At 38.2% G+C, this 16,312-nt stretch overlaps 1 protein-coding gene across 4 annotated transcripts; it reads right to left on the bottom strand.

The window, feature by feature from the left end:
• Positions 1-9,727: 9,727 nt before the first annotated feature.
• On the bottom strand, positions 9,728-13,748 carry LOC104224735 (putative late blight resistance protein homolog R1B-16). Of its 4 annotated transcripts, XM_009776429.2 has the most exons (3): positions 13,592-13,748; positions 10,137-12,605; positions 9,728-9,957 (listed from the first exon to the last, which is right to left on the bottom strand). In XM_009776429.2, the coding sequence occupies exon 2, from the start codon at positions 12,515-12,517 to the stop codon at positions 10,154-10,156; it is 2,364 nt and encodes a 787-aa protein (XP_009774731.1). In that variant the 5' UTR covers positions 12,518-12,605; positions 13,592-13,748; the 3' UTR covers positions 9,728-9,957; positions 10,137-10,153. The 4 variants fall into 4 exon arrangements, with proteins under 4 accessions (XP_009774731.1, XP_070006365.1, XP_009774733.1 ...); XM_070150264.1 differs by having other exon boundaries at positions 9,728-12,605; XM_009776431.2 differs by having other exon boundaries at positions 9,728-12,598.
• Positions 13,749-16,312: the final 2,564 nt, after the last annotated feature.

Raw genomic sequence — 16,312 nt, 5'->3', positions numbered from 1 at the left:
TAGTATCAGAAATTGGCCAACACTACCCGGTATCCGCCAAGCTCAGGTTTCCTTGCACCAATAATATGGCTGAATATGAAGCTTGCATCTTGGGGCTCAAAATGGCCATTGACATGAATGTTCAGGAGTTACTAATGATCGGGGATTCAGACTTGCTCATACATCAGGTTCGAGGAGAGTGGGCAACCAAGAACTCTAAGATACTTCCCTACATGCATCATATATAGGAGTTGAGGAAAAGGTTCACAAAGACAGAATTTTAACACGTCCCCAGAGTCCAAAATGAGTTTGCTGATGCATTAGCTACTTTATTGTCCATGATCCAGCATCCAGATACAAATTTCATTGATCCCATCCCGGTAAAGATTCATGATCAGCCAGCTTATTACGCCCACGTTGAGGAAGAAGCGGATGGAAAACCATGGTTCCATGACATCAAGGAGTACTTGACAACATGGGAATATCCAGAACTTGGCAATGCTACTCAGAAGCGCACACTTCGTAGGTTATCCAACAACTTCTTTCACAGTGGAGGAATCCTGTACAGGAGGACTCCCGATTTGGGTTTTCTAAGGTTTGTCGAAGCAAAAGAAGCATCCAAGCTATTGGACGAAGTGCATGCAGGGACCTGCGGGCCGCACATGAATGGTTTTGTCTTAGAAAAGAAGATACTCCGAGCAGGGTATTTTTGGATGACTATGGAAACAGACTGTATCCAGTATGTTCGCAAATGCCATCGCTCTCAGATACATGCAGATATGATAAAGGTGCCTCCAAACGAGCTTACTACAACAAGATCACCATGGCCATACGCCGCTTGGGGAATGGATGTTATCGGACCTATCGAGCCTGCCGCATCCAATGGGCACAGGTTCATCTTAGTGGCAATTGATTATTTTACCAAATGGGTCGAAGCAGCATCATATAAGGCAGTCACTAAGAAGGTTGTGGCTGATTTCGTCCGCGACCGCATTGTTTGTTGGTTCGGAATTCCGGAATTAATCATCACCGATAATGGTTCCAATCTCAACAACGACTTGATGAAAGCAATGTGTGAAACATTCAAGATCAAACACAAGAACTCTACAGCCTACAGGCCTCAGATGAATGGAGCTGTGGAGGCAGCCAAAATATCAAGAAGATACTAAGGAAGATGGTCGAAAGGCACAAATAATGGCATGAGAAATTATCATTCGCCTTATTGGGATACCGCACCACAGTCCGCACATCGACCGGAGCAACTCCCTACATGCTGGTTTATGGTACAGAGGCGGTCATCCCTGCCGAGGTAGAAATTCCCTCCTTAAGGATCATACAAGAAGCAGAGTTGGATGATGCAGAATGGGTAAAAGGTCGCTACGAGCAGTTATCCCTTATAGATGGAAAAAAGGATGAATGCAGTTTGCCACGGTCAGTTGTATCAGAACAGAATGTCCAAAGCCTTCAACAAAAGAGTTAAGCTAAGGAAGTTTACACCGGGGCAGCTGGTGTTGAAGAAAATATTCCCACATCAAGATGAAGCCAAGGGGAAGTTCTCTCCCAACTGGCAGGGTCCGTACATGGTTCACCGGGTTCTAACTGGAGGAGCCCTTATTCTTGCAGAAATGGATGGAGAAGTCTGGTCGAAGCCAATCAATTCAGATGCAGTGAAACGATATTATGTGTAACCACTTATGATTCCCTTTATAATGTAATTTGAACTACGTCTGACCTGATTCCCGTTTAAGAGGGGATACGTAGGCAGCCCTATGGGTTCGATCACAATTTAATAAAAAAATTCCATTTTCCTCCATTATTGGAACTGGGGCAGAATTTTGAGGACCCTCAAAATTTCGAAGTTGATTTTAGTCCATGCATCGCCAGAAGCGCCAGCCCAGTAAACTGGGGCTGAATTTTGAGGAGGACCCTCAAAATTCTGAAGATGATTTTTTTAGTCATTCAGCACAGCTGTCAGAAATGTCCGCTCAGCAAACTGGGGCAGAATTTTGAGGAGGACCCTCAAAATTCTGGAGCGAAAGAGGTTGCAATGTCTGGAACCACGTCGCAGTCGTTGGTTCATCTAAAGAAAACTATTTTCGGTTATATACTTACGTTATATTTACTAAATCATGCATAACTATTATTCGGATTGCTGTTGTTTAGCGACGCTACGCCAATGACACACAACGTCAAGAGCTCGGGAAGACGAACTAACATTTTCCCTTACAGAACTCACGATTTTTCTTTGGATGCAGGCACTCAATTCGCAATATCATTAGATATATTTATGCACTCACACTTTCCCAAGAATGCAACTTCTCAGAATCATCACCTGCCCACAATTGCTATTCATACACAATCTCCCCAGCAGTCATATTGTCGTAATCGGCTATCAGCTAAGAGATCTTACTACTAATCGTCCTTTTACATTCTTGCACTGTATAAGACTACTTTTCTACCTTCCGAGGTTAAGCTCTACCTCCATCATTATCTGCATAAGGCTACTTATCTGCCTTTCGAGACTAAGCTCTGTCTCCATCTGCATTTTGCATAAAGTTACTTTTTTGCCTTCCGAGGTTAAGCTCTACCTCCATCATCATCTGCATAAGGCTACTTATCTGCCTTTCGAGACTAAGCTCTATCTCCATCTGCATTTTGCATAAGGCTACTTTTCTGCCTTCCGAGGTTAAACTCTACCTCCACCAGCATCTGCATAAGACTACCTTTCTGCCTTCCGAGACTAAGCATTGTCTCCATCCTGCAATTCTCTCCATTGCATAAGGCTACCTTTCTGCCTTCCGAGACTAAGCATTGTTTCCATCCTGCATTTTTCTGCATTGCATAAGGCTACTTATCTGCCTTTCGAGATTAAGCTCTGTCTCTATCTACATTTTGCATAAGGCTACTTTTCTTCCTTCCGAGGTTAAGCTCTACCTTCATTATCATTTGCATAAGGCTACTTTTCTGCCTTCCTAGACTAAGCATTGTCTCCATCCTGCATTCCTCTACATTGCATAAGGCTACCTTTCTGCCTTCCGAGGTTAAGCTCTACCTCCATCCTGCATGGCTGAAATATCGCCACTTCATCTCTCTTGCATGACTGAAATAGCACCACTCTATTTTTTCTTGCATCGGCTGAAAGATCACCACCTTATCTTTCTTGCATCGGTTGAAATATCGCCACTTTTAGTTTACGCCTTGCATTAGCTGAAAGATCGGCACCTTATCTTTCTTGCATGGCTGAAATATCGCCACCTTTTATTTACGTCTTGCATTGGCTGAAAGATCGCCACCTTCTACATTTCATGGACTGAAAAATTACCAACCTATTCAAAGGCATCATAGTTCAAAGGCACCATCTACATGGCCCGAGAACATCACTTCATGGCCTGCGAATTTTTATTTACACTAAGCTCTACCTTCATTATCATTTGCATAAGGCTACTTTTCTGCCTTCCTAGACTAAGCATTGTCTCCATCCTGCATTCCTCTACATTGCATAAGGCTACCTTTCTGCCTTCCGAGGTTAAGCTCTACCTCCATCCTGCATGGCTGAAATATCGCCACTTCATCTCTCTTGCATGACTGAAATAGCACCACTCTATTTTTTCTTGCATCGGTTGAAAGATCACCACCTTATCTTTCTTGCATCGGTTGAAATATCGCCACTTTTAGTTTACGCCTTGCATTAGCTGAAAGATCGGCACCTTATCTTTCTTGCATGGATGAAATATCGCCACCTTTTATTTACGTCTTGCATCGGCTGAAAGATCGCCACCTTCTACATTTCATGGACTGAAAAATTACCAACCTATTCAAAGGTATCATAGTTCGAAGGCACCATCTACATGGCCCGAGAACATCACTTCATGGCCTGCGAATTTTTATTTACACTTCATGGCCCAGGACGTCATGGTTCGAGGACGTCATCCTAACCGTCCAAAGACAGCATTCATGGTCCAATGGGAACTTGCATCACGTTTAAATTTTACGCACTATATGCGCTCGTATTGCTTACTTGCAGGTACACCTATTGGTAACAGCCGTCTCAGCAGGAGCGATCCCGCTTCGGTTCCCGCAGCCCATCAGACTTCAACCATACTTCTCAAGCCCGAATATCTCGTCCGTTATTTTAAAATCCCCATCGGCATATTCCGCCGATGGATCCTGAACTACATATGGCCTGATTCCTGTAAAAGCAAGGATATGTAGGCAGCTCAGGAACCAGGGCTCGGTCCAAACCTTTCAAATCGTTTCCTTCGGTCAAAATTGGCCATCATATCTTTACCCGACAACTCTTTCATCCTTCCTGGGTAAAGAGGGGCAACTGTCGATACCCAATTTTTTCCTAAATATTTTTTACACTCAAAATACTTTCAAAATAACATATATATGCATACATAAGCATGCTCAAGTGTTTTGGTATTTTTTTCAAATTTTTAAAGATTTTTAAAACCAATTTATTATCTATTTTAGCAGTACAAAATCCATAATTATTCCCAAAATCATCAATTTTGGTGAATAATTTATTTTATTCCTATAGTTATACCAAAATATAGTTCAAGGTAATTTTTGCACATTTTTTACAAAGGTATTTGGCATTTTGCATATAATTGCAATTATAGCCTATTTTAAGATTTAATAGTATTTTACAATTAGAAAATTAGGTCTGATATTTTTAAATTAATATTTATATATTATTTACTGATTCAGTACTTTTGATTTGCTTTCAAAATTATTTTACTATTTTTTATAAAATAAAAAGGGAAAAACTGGCTACTTAAAATCTGGCCCATTTTTATTTCAATCATAGCCAAATTGATCCCCCCTAATTGACCCAATTTTGAAACCCAATTGGACCGGCCCAATTCTAACCTAACCCAACCCCCGACCCAACTAATTAACCCGCCTGGCCCTTTCTTTCAATCCAGGCCGTTGATCATTTAGATCAACGACCACGATCACCCCTTACCTTTTTTAATTCACTAACCCTACCCTAATCCCCCATTTTCATTTTGATAGCCGCCTTTGGATACTATCCCTCTCTCAAACTCTCTCGAAGGTTCCTGAAACCCTAGCCTCTCTCACCTCCCCTTCAACCGCAATCTCACCGGAACCCATGGCTTCTCAGGCCATGGATGGCCTGTACTCACCTCCCTCCACTATTAAACCCTGGATGTTCGAAGTTTCGAGGTCCGACCTCGATGGTGTCCTTTCAGATCTCTACAGATTCAAGGTTCTATGGCCTCTCCGGCCTGGCTCCGGCGTATTCAAGCATCGGAAGCCTATTTCTGACCTCTCCGACTCAAGATCGGACCTTCTTTCAAGCCTTTCTTATTTCTAGGGTTTCTCTGAAACCCTAAGCTATTCGAGGTTTTTCTCTGGTTGTTTTCTTATATCTATACTACATCTATGTTATACTGGAGTTTTGAAACGTTTTTCCCAATCATTTCTTTCAAAATTTGTTTCTCTTTGATTTAGGGTTTCTGAAAAAAATCTTGAAATGTTTTCTGACTCTTCTTCTTCTTTTCTTTGTGTGAATCTATCTATGCTATGTTTTTATGTTCTCTTTTTCTACCTAGCATGTTCTTCTCCCGTATCTTTATGTTTGCCTTATTTTTGCATGTTCTTCTATTGTGCTTCGTTCTTTCTTCCACTGGTTTCTGTATCATGCTTTCACACGTTTATCTTATGCGTTCGTTTACCACTGTTCCTTTACTATATTTTCTACTAAGCTCTTAGTCCTTATTTGCCTTCTTCTGGACTTTGTTTGAGTTCTTTCTGAACATGTTTCATCTATTGTTTCCTTAAGTTTATACTACCTCTTTGTCTTCTGAACTTGTTTAAGTTCCAAGCTTTTCTTAAAATATGTTCTTTATGCTTCAAATCAGTTTTTTCACTATGTTTGTTTCGAACCTGTTGTTTTACCTATTTGTTTTCTCATGAGTCTCTGGAAGAGACCTCTGATCTTGTTTCAGTTATTTGTCTTCTCGTCTCTACATCTGATTCGAGTTGAAAACCCTAGGATTTGGGGTTTTTGGCGAGTTTGATCTCATGCTTGGACTAGGGTTCTATTATGGAACCCTGGATTCTCTCAAACTAAATTTGAATCTATGTACTGAATTTGAGCCTCTTTGTTTATGACTCTGAACTTTTCTATACTAGATTCTTTCTAATTAGCATGACAGTTCTTTCTTTTTGACATGTTTGTGTGCTTTATATATGAGGAATTCTTTCTTCAAAAAGGTTTTTGCCAATTTGTGATTGATTCGGAATTCCTTTTAATAAGGATCGATTGATTGTTACTGATTTTCTTTGATTAAACCTTTCTTCACCTTTTCTGGTTGGGTTCATTCATACCAAAACTCAATTTCTGATTTTACTGACCGTTGATCGATTGCCTTTCCTTATTTGCACAAACTGTGTTGCTATCAAACTCTTTCCTTAAATAGTTCATATGTATTTGCTCTTCTTGTACTACTTTGGAAAAAATTTTAATCAAATTCTTTCCTTATTTATTCTGCCCATTTGAAATCAAATCCCTTAACTGAAGGAAAATTCTATGTGATTGATTGCAAGTTATTTTCTTACATTTCTTACTTGCTTCTCTGCACTATAAAAGGGACTACCCTTCCGCACTTTTAACACACTAACAATTCAATACTTTTACAACACACTTCGAATTGCATACTCTTAAACACTACTACTACTTTCAAAATCTGCATTCCCTCTTGCTCTCTTCTCTACTGTTGTTCTCTGCTCCTGCTTATTATTAGCCGGTTGAAAGTCAAGGCTAATATACTGCTACTACTTTGCCTTTGCATCCTGCTCTTGCTCTTTTACTGGTATGTCCTGACTCGGTTCCTAGCAATCATCCTAATGTGTTTACTTAGAACCTTTACATCTATGCCTATTACCTGCAAAGTTTGACATGTTCATATGCTGTTGTTTGCTTTACTTTCTTGCGAATGCTTGATCCCTATACCTTTACCCTCTATGTGTTTGTAAATGGGGATTCAGGGCATGGCAACATGAGTTGTTGTCTATGAACTGAATTTTAACCCTAAGTAAAGGGTGTCCATATGTTTTATTGCTGATCATGCCCTTTGCCCACTTTTTCTTTGTCTACTGTTTCTATTATGAATCCCCTACCCTTACCCCTTATGTATGCTGAGTTAAGGCTCATGGTCTGGTAGCCTCTTAAATGGCTGCCCAGGCCTGAGCCTGGCTTTCAATAAGCCTTAACTCCTCAACTTGAAATGACAAGTTGGTCAGGGATGTGCCAATACTTCAAGTTGCTTGGCATGACCACCAGCTTATTCTCCCTTGCACTTGCACCTACTCTTAGATTTTAAGTTATGTCCCCCCCCCCTCCTATGAGCCTTGCTTTGGGATCTAGAGTTCTCTCTGAACTTGGACATTTGAGGGCTGGCCCTTCCGCATTGCACTATGTCCTTGATTCTAAAATATATTTGGGGTGTAAACATTGATCAGAGCCCTTTGAGACTCTTGGGAACTTTGACACATCCCAAATAAGGGAAAGGTTTGGGAACTTGATCTTTGGAGTTGGTTTACTTCATGCTTCAGACAGAAGTCTGAATCAGGCTCTCCTTGGTTGGGATTTTTAGCTTTCTGATGTAATTTTATTTTACTTTTCTTTTATCAATTCTGGTTTGTAATAATCTTGTAATAAACATTTGGGGCCGGCTAGTGAAAAAGGGTGGGGAACTATTTATGCAAAGGGGTAGATATCATTCCTATAGGGGTTATCATTTATAAAATTCTGCATCTCATCTAGAGATCATGCCTATAGAGATTACTATTTTCTGAAGTTCTGCATTTTATAAATCACTAAAACTCTGCATTCTCGTATAGATACCATGCCATAAGATTTTTACATAGATACCATGTTTATAGGGTTTTCTGCATTCTCATGTAGATACTATGCCTATAGGGTTTTCTGCAATTTCATAATAGATGTCATGCCTGTAAGTCGATTCTAAAATTCTGCATATTCATATAGACACCATGCCTATAGGACTTTCTGTATTCTGCATATGCATCTATCATTAGGCAAACGTGTAGATAGGTTTAAATAACAATCAGTATTTTAGATACCATGCCTATAGGACTTCTGCACTTCTATAAACGTTTAAAATCAGTAACGCCTAGAAAGCATGCCTATAAGAGCTATAATCGTTCAACTCGCTTATAAGTCTAAAACCAGTAGTAATGTCGTTTAACATCTGCAGAACTTATGTGTTTTCTACGATCATTAAGCCTTATTTTAAATCGGAGTAAGCATCGTTAGATATCATGCCTATAAGTTTCACCTAGGCCAACCATAAGGTGAATTAGACTTCGTTAAATTTCAACCAGCAGGCAGGTCTGATTCGGATTTCTTATCTGAAATATGTAATAAATCAGTCTGCCTCACGCATTTTTCTAAGTTTAATCAGACCATAATCAGTACATGCTAAACAATCTGTCTTTAAGTGAGGAGGCTTGTTTGAGCCTTTAACTGCTATTTGTTTTCCCTTAACTGCTTATGTGTTTTTGTTTGTCGCCTTAGACTTTTACCTTTTTTTTCAACTCTGAAAAACCCCAACTCCCTCCCCTTTAGGATTAGTAGTCTCAATGCCTCCGGGACTAACAGGATTGCGACGGGTACTAGCATGCAATAAGTAACGATACTATTCCGCGCATAATACCTTAATGGGGTGGGAAGGGTAGATATGAATATGATGACCGGTGCGCTAATATCACGTGCGGCCCCTCTTCTGAGGAGTGATTGCTAGATATTGCATGGAAGTGATCCATATTAATCATAAACCTAGGACCCCCTCCCTTTATTTGCTCATCTCTTCTTGTAAAACTATTCAAATCTTTTTCATAAATTTCTTCCCTCTCTATTTACCTTCAAAAGTTTTCAACCTAATTGCAATGTTATATGCGAGTCCTTATTTGAGCCTTGATTATTTACTTGTAAAGTCACAATTATAGCATGGCCGGGAACCACACTAGTGGATCTTGAGGGGTGCCTAACACCTTCCCCTCGAGATAATTTCTAGCCCTTACCCGAACTCTGATTTTCCAACTCAAACCTTTCTTAAAGTATCCTAATGCACTATAATCATTAGGTGAAAGACTCTTCAAAATTCCAAAACCCAATTCTTGAAAGGGAATAGAGTTGTCCTCCCAATGTCGTATACCCGATTTCGACTCCACGTTAGAAAAAGGGGGCGTCGACACTTGGTCCATGGCCAATTATTGGAGTAAACTTAATGTATCTTATACTAGATCTAAGATTAAGAAAAAGAATAGAGAAATTGCATGTGCACACACTCACATGCATGATTATACATATAAGGTCACGATTTAAGCTCAAATTTCGTGTCCAATAACAGGACGATAAGCAAAACAAGCACTTGATCCCCATCACTAGTTTACTCTTAACTATTTACTATGTAACCCATTAAAACATGGTGAACTGTTAGTTTTCCAACGGTCCTCCCTGTGTCTATGTTAATGAATACTACATATTGCAGCTGTTGCTGCTGATTTGTTGGTATTATAATTCCGAATTTGTTAGAATTGAGCTCCTGAGTATGTTCAATGCCTAGGAGCTTTGTTGTTCGGATTCTCCGAAAATGTCGATAAGTGCATGTCAGATCCTCCAAAAGTAGTGTATTTTTAGAGGATCTGACACGAGGCGGCTGTTGTTTCGGGGAGTTTGCGCAACATAGCCTAGGAGTATTGAACTTTCACATATTAATTGAGTCTGACTGACTAAACATACTGACGACTATCCTTATAACAGCATTATAAGATTGAAGAAACATACATACATTAGTTCATAGTTAGCTTAGCTTAATTGCATTCTGAGCTGGAAGTATATATTTCAATAAATCAGAAGGTCTGTTGAGAAATCAGAAGAATTCCCTTCATCTCTTTAACAAATGCTCAGATATGGCGCAACTGTTGAGAAGATTGCAGACCCGATCGAGGAAATGGATATGTCGGAGTGCAAATGAAAGATGGAAGAATGTTAGGAAAATGAGGTCCATTATTGCAAAAAAGCTACACCTACAAATTAAATGACAAACTGTTTTGTCCCATATCAGATGGAGCAAAGAGTTGCTGAAATCATGACTTACCAGCTTTAGTAGCAGTCCTATGATATAAGAACTTGGAGAGTGTCACAGCCTGTGTTTTCTTCTATTTCTCTTTTAATATCCATAGCTGAATCCCCAACAGAGTCCATGCAGTTCTCCACTTGAATAAGTTGGAGTGTTGGAATATCGGCAAAGCTAGGAGGGATCTCGTCGAGGTCTTCACAATTTAGTACAACTAGCTTCTCAAGCATGGGAAAGGATTCCTCTGAAGCTTTCCATTCTTCCATAAAGAGCACAAATATTGTGAAGAATTTGAGTGCAGGGAACTCGACATATCTGACGTCTAAACACTGACCATTCCCCACAAGGTATCCTCTATGTACTTCGAGACTCTCAAGCTTCTGCAGTTTTGCAATCTTTGAAACTATTTCTTCTGTTATAAAAATGTTGCGAATGCACAACTTCCTAAGATTTGAAGGGAAGTCAATGTAGCTGGACCATCCAACTTCATATTTGTCTTCATACGAGCATCCGGCATCTAGTTTAAGAGATTGAAGCCGAGTATGAAGTTCTGGTAAGGGAAACAAAGAACAACTAGGTACACTTATAATTTGGAGGCTGAGTTTTTCAAGATTCGGACACCTCCACCAGACCTTCCGAGCGGCATCGCTCACAGCAACACGACAAGTGCGCAATGTCTTCAAGTTCTCTAGCGTACTTTCTGAAGGTTCTTCCAAAATTGGTCGACCAGTTTTAGCATCCCATTCGCCAGTAAAGATAAATGAGTTTATCTTCACATGCCTTAGCTTTGTCATTTTCCAGAATGCAGCAGTCGATGTCCTGAATGGATATCTTGAATAATCTACCACTAGAGTTTGGAGATAGAGTAGATGTGATACCCACTTGAAATCAAATTTTTCAACACAAATTGCAAGGTACCTCAAGTGAGTTAGTGATTGTACTGCCTTAACCCAAGAACTTGGCAATTCCCTTTCATTCAATTGCAATGCCTGAACAAATCTTAATTTAACAAGTGAATGCAAAGAATCTGATCGGTTCCATATGTTGGATTTTGGATGAGCAATGAACTGAATAAACTTTGAACATTGACCAAAACGCTTTGTTTCCTTGGACTTGACCATCGGAATGTTGTCCAACTGATATTCATAACAATCTAACTGCTTGGACTCGAACATTGGAATCTTATCCAACCGATATTCATAATGATCTAATTGTTTAACAAGTTCATCATGAATATAAATGCATAACCGTGATTCCTTGGAATACAATTGTTGATTTGAACTGTATGGCACTGCGAGCTGCATAAAGTGCTTTTCTTCTATAAGTTTTCTCAAACAAAACTCACGCACTAAATCATGAAGTGAGCAGTATTCTATGGCACCATTAATTTCCTGTCGGCCAGAGACCATCACTAGGCTTCTCTTAAGTAGATCATTCAAGAAAATTCTAGATGTTTCTTCTAGATTCTCTGTGTCAATATTCTCTACAAACTCTTCAGCTATCCACAACTTCAGCAAATCAGACACTGGAATCTTATAGTCTTCTGGATACAAAGCCATGTACAGAAGACAAGGCTTTAATTGGTCTTCTAAATGGTCATAACTCGATTGTATTACTTTTGTACCCTGCTCTCCTAAAGCAAGGGAACTTAAGTCATTTGCAACCTCCAGCCACAAGGACGCCTTCCTTTCCATTTTCAAAATAATTCCAGCAATCAGGACAATCACAAGAGGCAATCCCTTACAATGTTCCGCAACTTGTAATCCTGCTTCCAATAGATTGGGTGGACAACTCTCTCCTCGAAATACTTTCTTCTGCAACAATTCCCAACTCTCTTCCGATGTCAGAAATCTAAGAGAATAAGGATCATTGCGGTGCTGAAGATGCTTAGCCACCTCTTCAATTCGAGTTGTCACCATTACTCTACTTCCATCTTCACCCTTCGGGAAACATAACCCCAAATCTTCCCATGCATCGATTTCCCATATATCATCTAATACAATGAGATATCTCCTGCCTTTTAGAGTCTTCTGCAACTTGTCAGCTATGTCAACATCCTCTTTGATTTCGCTCTTATCACGTGTTGCTTGTTTGAAAATCTCAAGCAACAAGGTCCTCCTATTATATGCTTGCGAAACAGAACACCAAGCTTTAACATCAAAGTAATTAACAATAGAAGGATTGTTGTACACTTTCCTGGCCAAAGTTGTTTTACCCAATCCCGGCATTCCAAAGATTGAGATAACGTCCAGCTCCTTTGTTCCTACAATCAATTTCTTCATTATACTTTCTGCATCTTTCACAAAGCCCACAACTTCCTCATCAGTTGATGGAAAATTATGTTTGGTGGAAGGCTCTGCAGAAGAAAGAGTTCCTTTTCCACATGTCTCAACAACCTCCATCTCAATTGTTGAAAACTACCGCTAATTGGTGTCTTTCACACGATTGTGGTAACTATTATCTAACTGCCTTGAGCTATAGCTCTGTCACCTTCATAAAAGACATCAAAACAACATTAAAATTCTTCATAATTTAGAGAAAAAATCCAAACCAAAAAATAATAGAAATAAAGTAGCACCACAAGTAAAGTGTTTTTGAGTATATTTTTCCATTTATTTCTCCTTTTTACTTTAGTAATACATATCTTTTTTATGCTACTTTTTCTTTTTCGGCTTCACCTTTTCTCCCCTTTTTCATTATGTCTTTTGTCTCCCTTTTCTTTCTTTCTTTCTTTCTTCTTGTTGTTCTTCTTTCCTTCTCTTCCTTTTCACCCTTTTTTGAAGCGAAATGTCTACGTACACACTACCCTCTTGAGGCCTTACTTGTGGGATTATATTGGTATGTTGTTGTTACTTTAGTGATGCATATCTCTCCATCTTAGGATGGAAATGTCTTTAAGATATACGCCCATAAAAACAAGCAAATATTAATAATTTTGCAAAAGGTTAATTACATTTCAAAAAGCTTGCAATTTAGCATCAAATTTCCCACAAGAAAAACTTTGCCTCTCTTTTGCTAATCAGTTAAATTTCATTTTCTTTTATAAAAATAAAAAGATAAATAGAAGAAAGAGGGAAAGGAGGACGGAGTTGAAGAGTTGCATTCAACGTCCAAGATTGGGAACTAAGGAGATATTTTGAAGTTCCAAGTTCATAATAAATTGATGAAAATATTATGAAAGTTTCATGTTCAAATTATTTGAATTGCGGTTGGAGACAAAGGAAACATAAGGAAATTTCCAAGTTATTAAGTATTTTGGATAAGAACAACGAACAACTTGTAACGATAACAACCAACATTGAGCTTCTCATAAAGTAAGAACGAAATTAGAAGGTGTGAATATCGATCATTTAAGAAATTCACATCTAAATGCTCAAGAAATCAGATTTAATTGCAAAAGAAAGTGTACTATTTATAAAAAAAATTGAGAGTGGCAACAAAAAAGAAAAAGGTGGAAACCTAAAAAGAAACCTCACCTTCCTTTACTGAGAGTGGCAACAAGAGATTAGTTGCTTAATTAGAATTAGTAGCTCCACTTATATCAAAAAATATCAGAATTTTGTTTCAGTATTTCATGTACTGAAAAAGGCAAATTATACAAAGAACTTCAAAAGTTCTCACAGATCTCTCCCTTTGGTCAACTAATACTGATATACAAATTAGAAAACTAGATTAACTTGAAATAGCCACCGAAAAATGGTTTTCCACTTGCAATATTTACTATGTTTAATTTTAAAAAAAAGAACAATGTTGCTTCCAGCTAAAAAGAAAATTCTAATTTAAACCGAGTGGGAGTGGTGAGAGATTATTACATTTTCTTTTGATATTATAGCCTGTCCTTTTGTTAGCTTTCCTTTTTATTTTAATTAAGCTATATCCACTATATAATTTTTTATTACTACTTTCATTAAAGTTAAAAGAAATTGTTGACTATATTAGAAGACAAGAGGGGTTGCTCTAATGGTAAGCAACCTCCACTTCCAATCAAGAGGTTGTGAGTTCGAGTCTCCCCAAGAACAAGGTGTAAGTTCTTAGAGGGAAGGATGCCGAGAGTCTATTTGGAAACAGCCTCTTTACCCCAGGGTAGGGGTAAGGTCTGCGTACACACTACCCTCCCGAGACCCCACTAAGTGGGATTATACTGGGTTGTTATTGTTGTATTGTTGCTGACTATAGGTGTCAAACGGGCCAGGTTGACCCGGGTCTGGCCCGGCCAAGCCAGGCCAGGCCCGGTATTTAGTTGATCCGGTTAATTGAATCAGTCAAACCTGGTCAACCAAAATTTCTGTAGAACGGCTAATCGGCCCGGCTCGGCCTGGACCGATTTAAAGGCTAGATTTCAATTTTTTTAAGGTTTTAGAGTCTAAGGCAATGCAAAACCTTTGAATTTACTCTTTTTCGTTAATTTACTTGTTAAATGTAAACATTTCAATTTGTAAGTTTGAATTTTGAAATAAATGTAGCATTTACAATTTATAAGTGCAATTAAAGGCTAGATTTCAATTTTTTTTTTAAGGTTTTAGAGTCTAAGGCAATGCAAAACCTTTGAATTTACTCTTTTCGTTAATTTACTTGTTAAATGTAAACATTTCAATTTGTAAGTTTGAATTTTGAAATAAATGTAGCATTTACAATTTATAAGTGCAATTTTTTTCCATCCTCATTGTATTCTTTATATTTTTACTTTATATTAATATAAATTACAATAGTTGTACAAAATACAAAAAATAAAAAAAAAATAAAAAATACTAACCTGGCCCGGCCCGGCCCCTTATACCCGTAACCCTTACGGTTCATTGTTTATCCGAATGAACCCGAACTCGTTGAGCCCGGTAGCCCCTAACCTGTAATCGGCCGAATTCGAAAACCGAATGGTTTCAACTTTTCCCACCCAGCCTGGTCCGGCCCACCCGTAAAAGACCTTTATTGCTGACACACATATGGTTTATTTCCCAGCAGTGCTGTCCCTAGGTCAAGAGCTTATCACATTTTCTTTTGAAATTGTATTCTATACTTTTATTTTTGTCACGACTCAATACTTACCAAGAGTATTATTTATACATATCATGTGGTTCAATTAGTTCGACAACAATTTGTTTATAAATCGGAATGATATTCTATATATCATCTCTATAACTATAATACATTATTAGCAAAAAAAAAAAAAAAAAAAAAAAAAAAACTATGATACATATTTTGAATGGTTCATTCACCTGTTGTAAATTTATGCCACTTTTTTTAATTCTGCAATATTATCTTTAATAATCAATTAGCAATCTTTCATTTTCATGTAAAGACCATTCTTTTCCTACCAAGCATCCTCCTTTCAATCTCTTTGCCAAAATTTGAACCGCTTGTCATTTAAAATATAAACTTGCTTGGCTTGTCTTGGTAATTTCTTTTATATAGCTGGAGTAATTAAGTAAAAGAAGCTGTAGGGCGAACCGCGCGCCCACCAGGTCGAAAGCCATGGCCAATTATTGGCAACATGCTAGGTATGTATCTTTCCTACCGTTGAGATCAAACTCAGAACTGTCAATGGTTATTTATACAATGGTAAAGGGTCATATATACCCTTTTACTATCAAAAATAAGTTTTATATATCCTTCATTTTACTTTCTTAATATTCATACCCCTACCGTTACACTTGTGGGTTCAAAATACCCCTCATCCGTTAAATCCCTCTCCAAAACTTAAAAACGGCACGTGGCATGCCCTAGTTGCACTAAAATAACCTGCAACATTTTTCATTTTTATAAACCCCACCCAACCCAACTTCTTAACCCACCTCCATCCGAACCCACCTTGTTGCAGCAGATGATGCACTTGTTTTTGGAGAAAAAGAAATTGGAAGTAATTTGTTGTATTTCAAAATACTAATACAACTTATTCACACACACAAAAAAAAGGACTTAAACTTATCCCAAAGAATGACGGGTGAGAAATATGAGAAGTAAACTACACAAGAGCATTGCTTACAAACTGATAATTTATAATAGAAATTTATAAAATTATTTTCATATTTTTCTTGAATTAAAAAAAACATAAATCCAACAAAAGATATATGTAGATTTAAATTTCTGAAGTCTTTGCCTTTGAAGGTATTGAAAAACATTCCACATTAGAGCATCACAAACCCAAAAAAGCATTGTGGAATTTCTTGTCATCAAAAAGAGAATACCAAAGCTTTAATAAG

This window comes from Nicotiana sylvestris, chromosome 6 (assembly GCF_000393655.2).
Source record: "Nicotiana sylvestris chromosome 6, ASM39365v2, whole genome shotgun sequence".
NCBI classification, from domain to species: Eukaryota; Viridiplantae; Streptophyta; class Magnoliopsida; order Solanales; family Solanaceae; genus Nicotiana; species Nicotiana sylvestris.
Note: the sequence above shows the minus strand (reverse complement) of the source record. Positions and strands in the feature narration are given on the sequence as shown.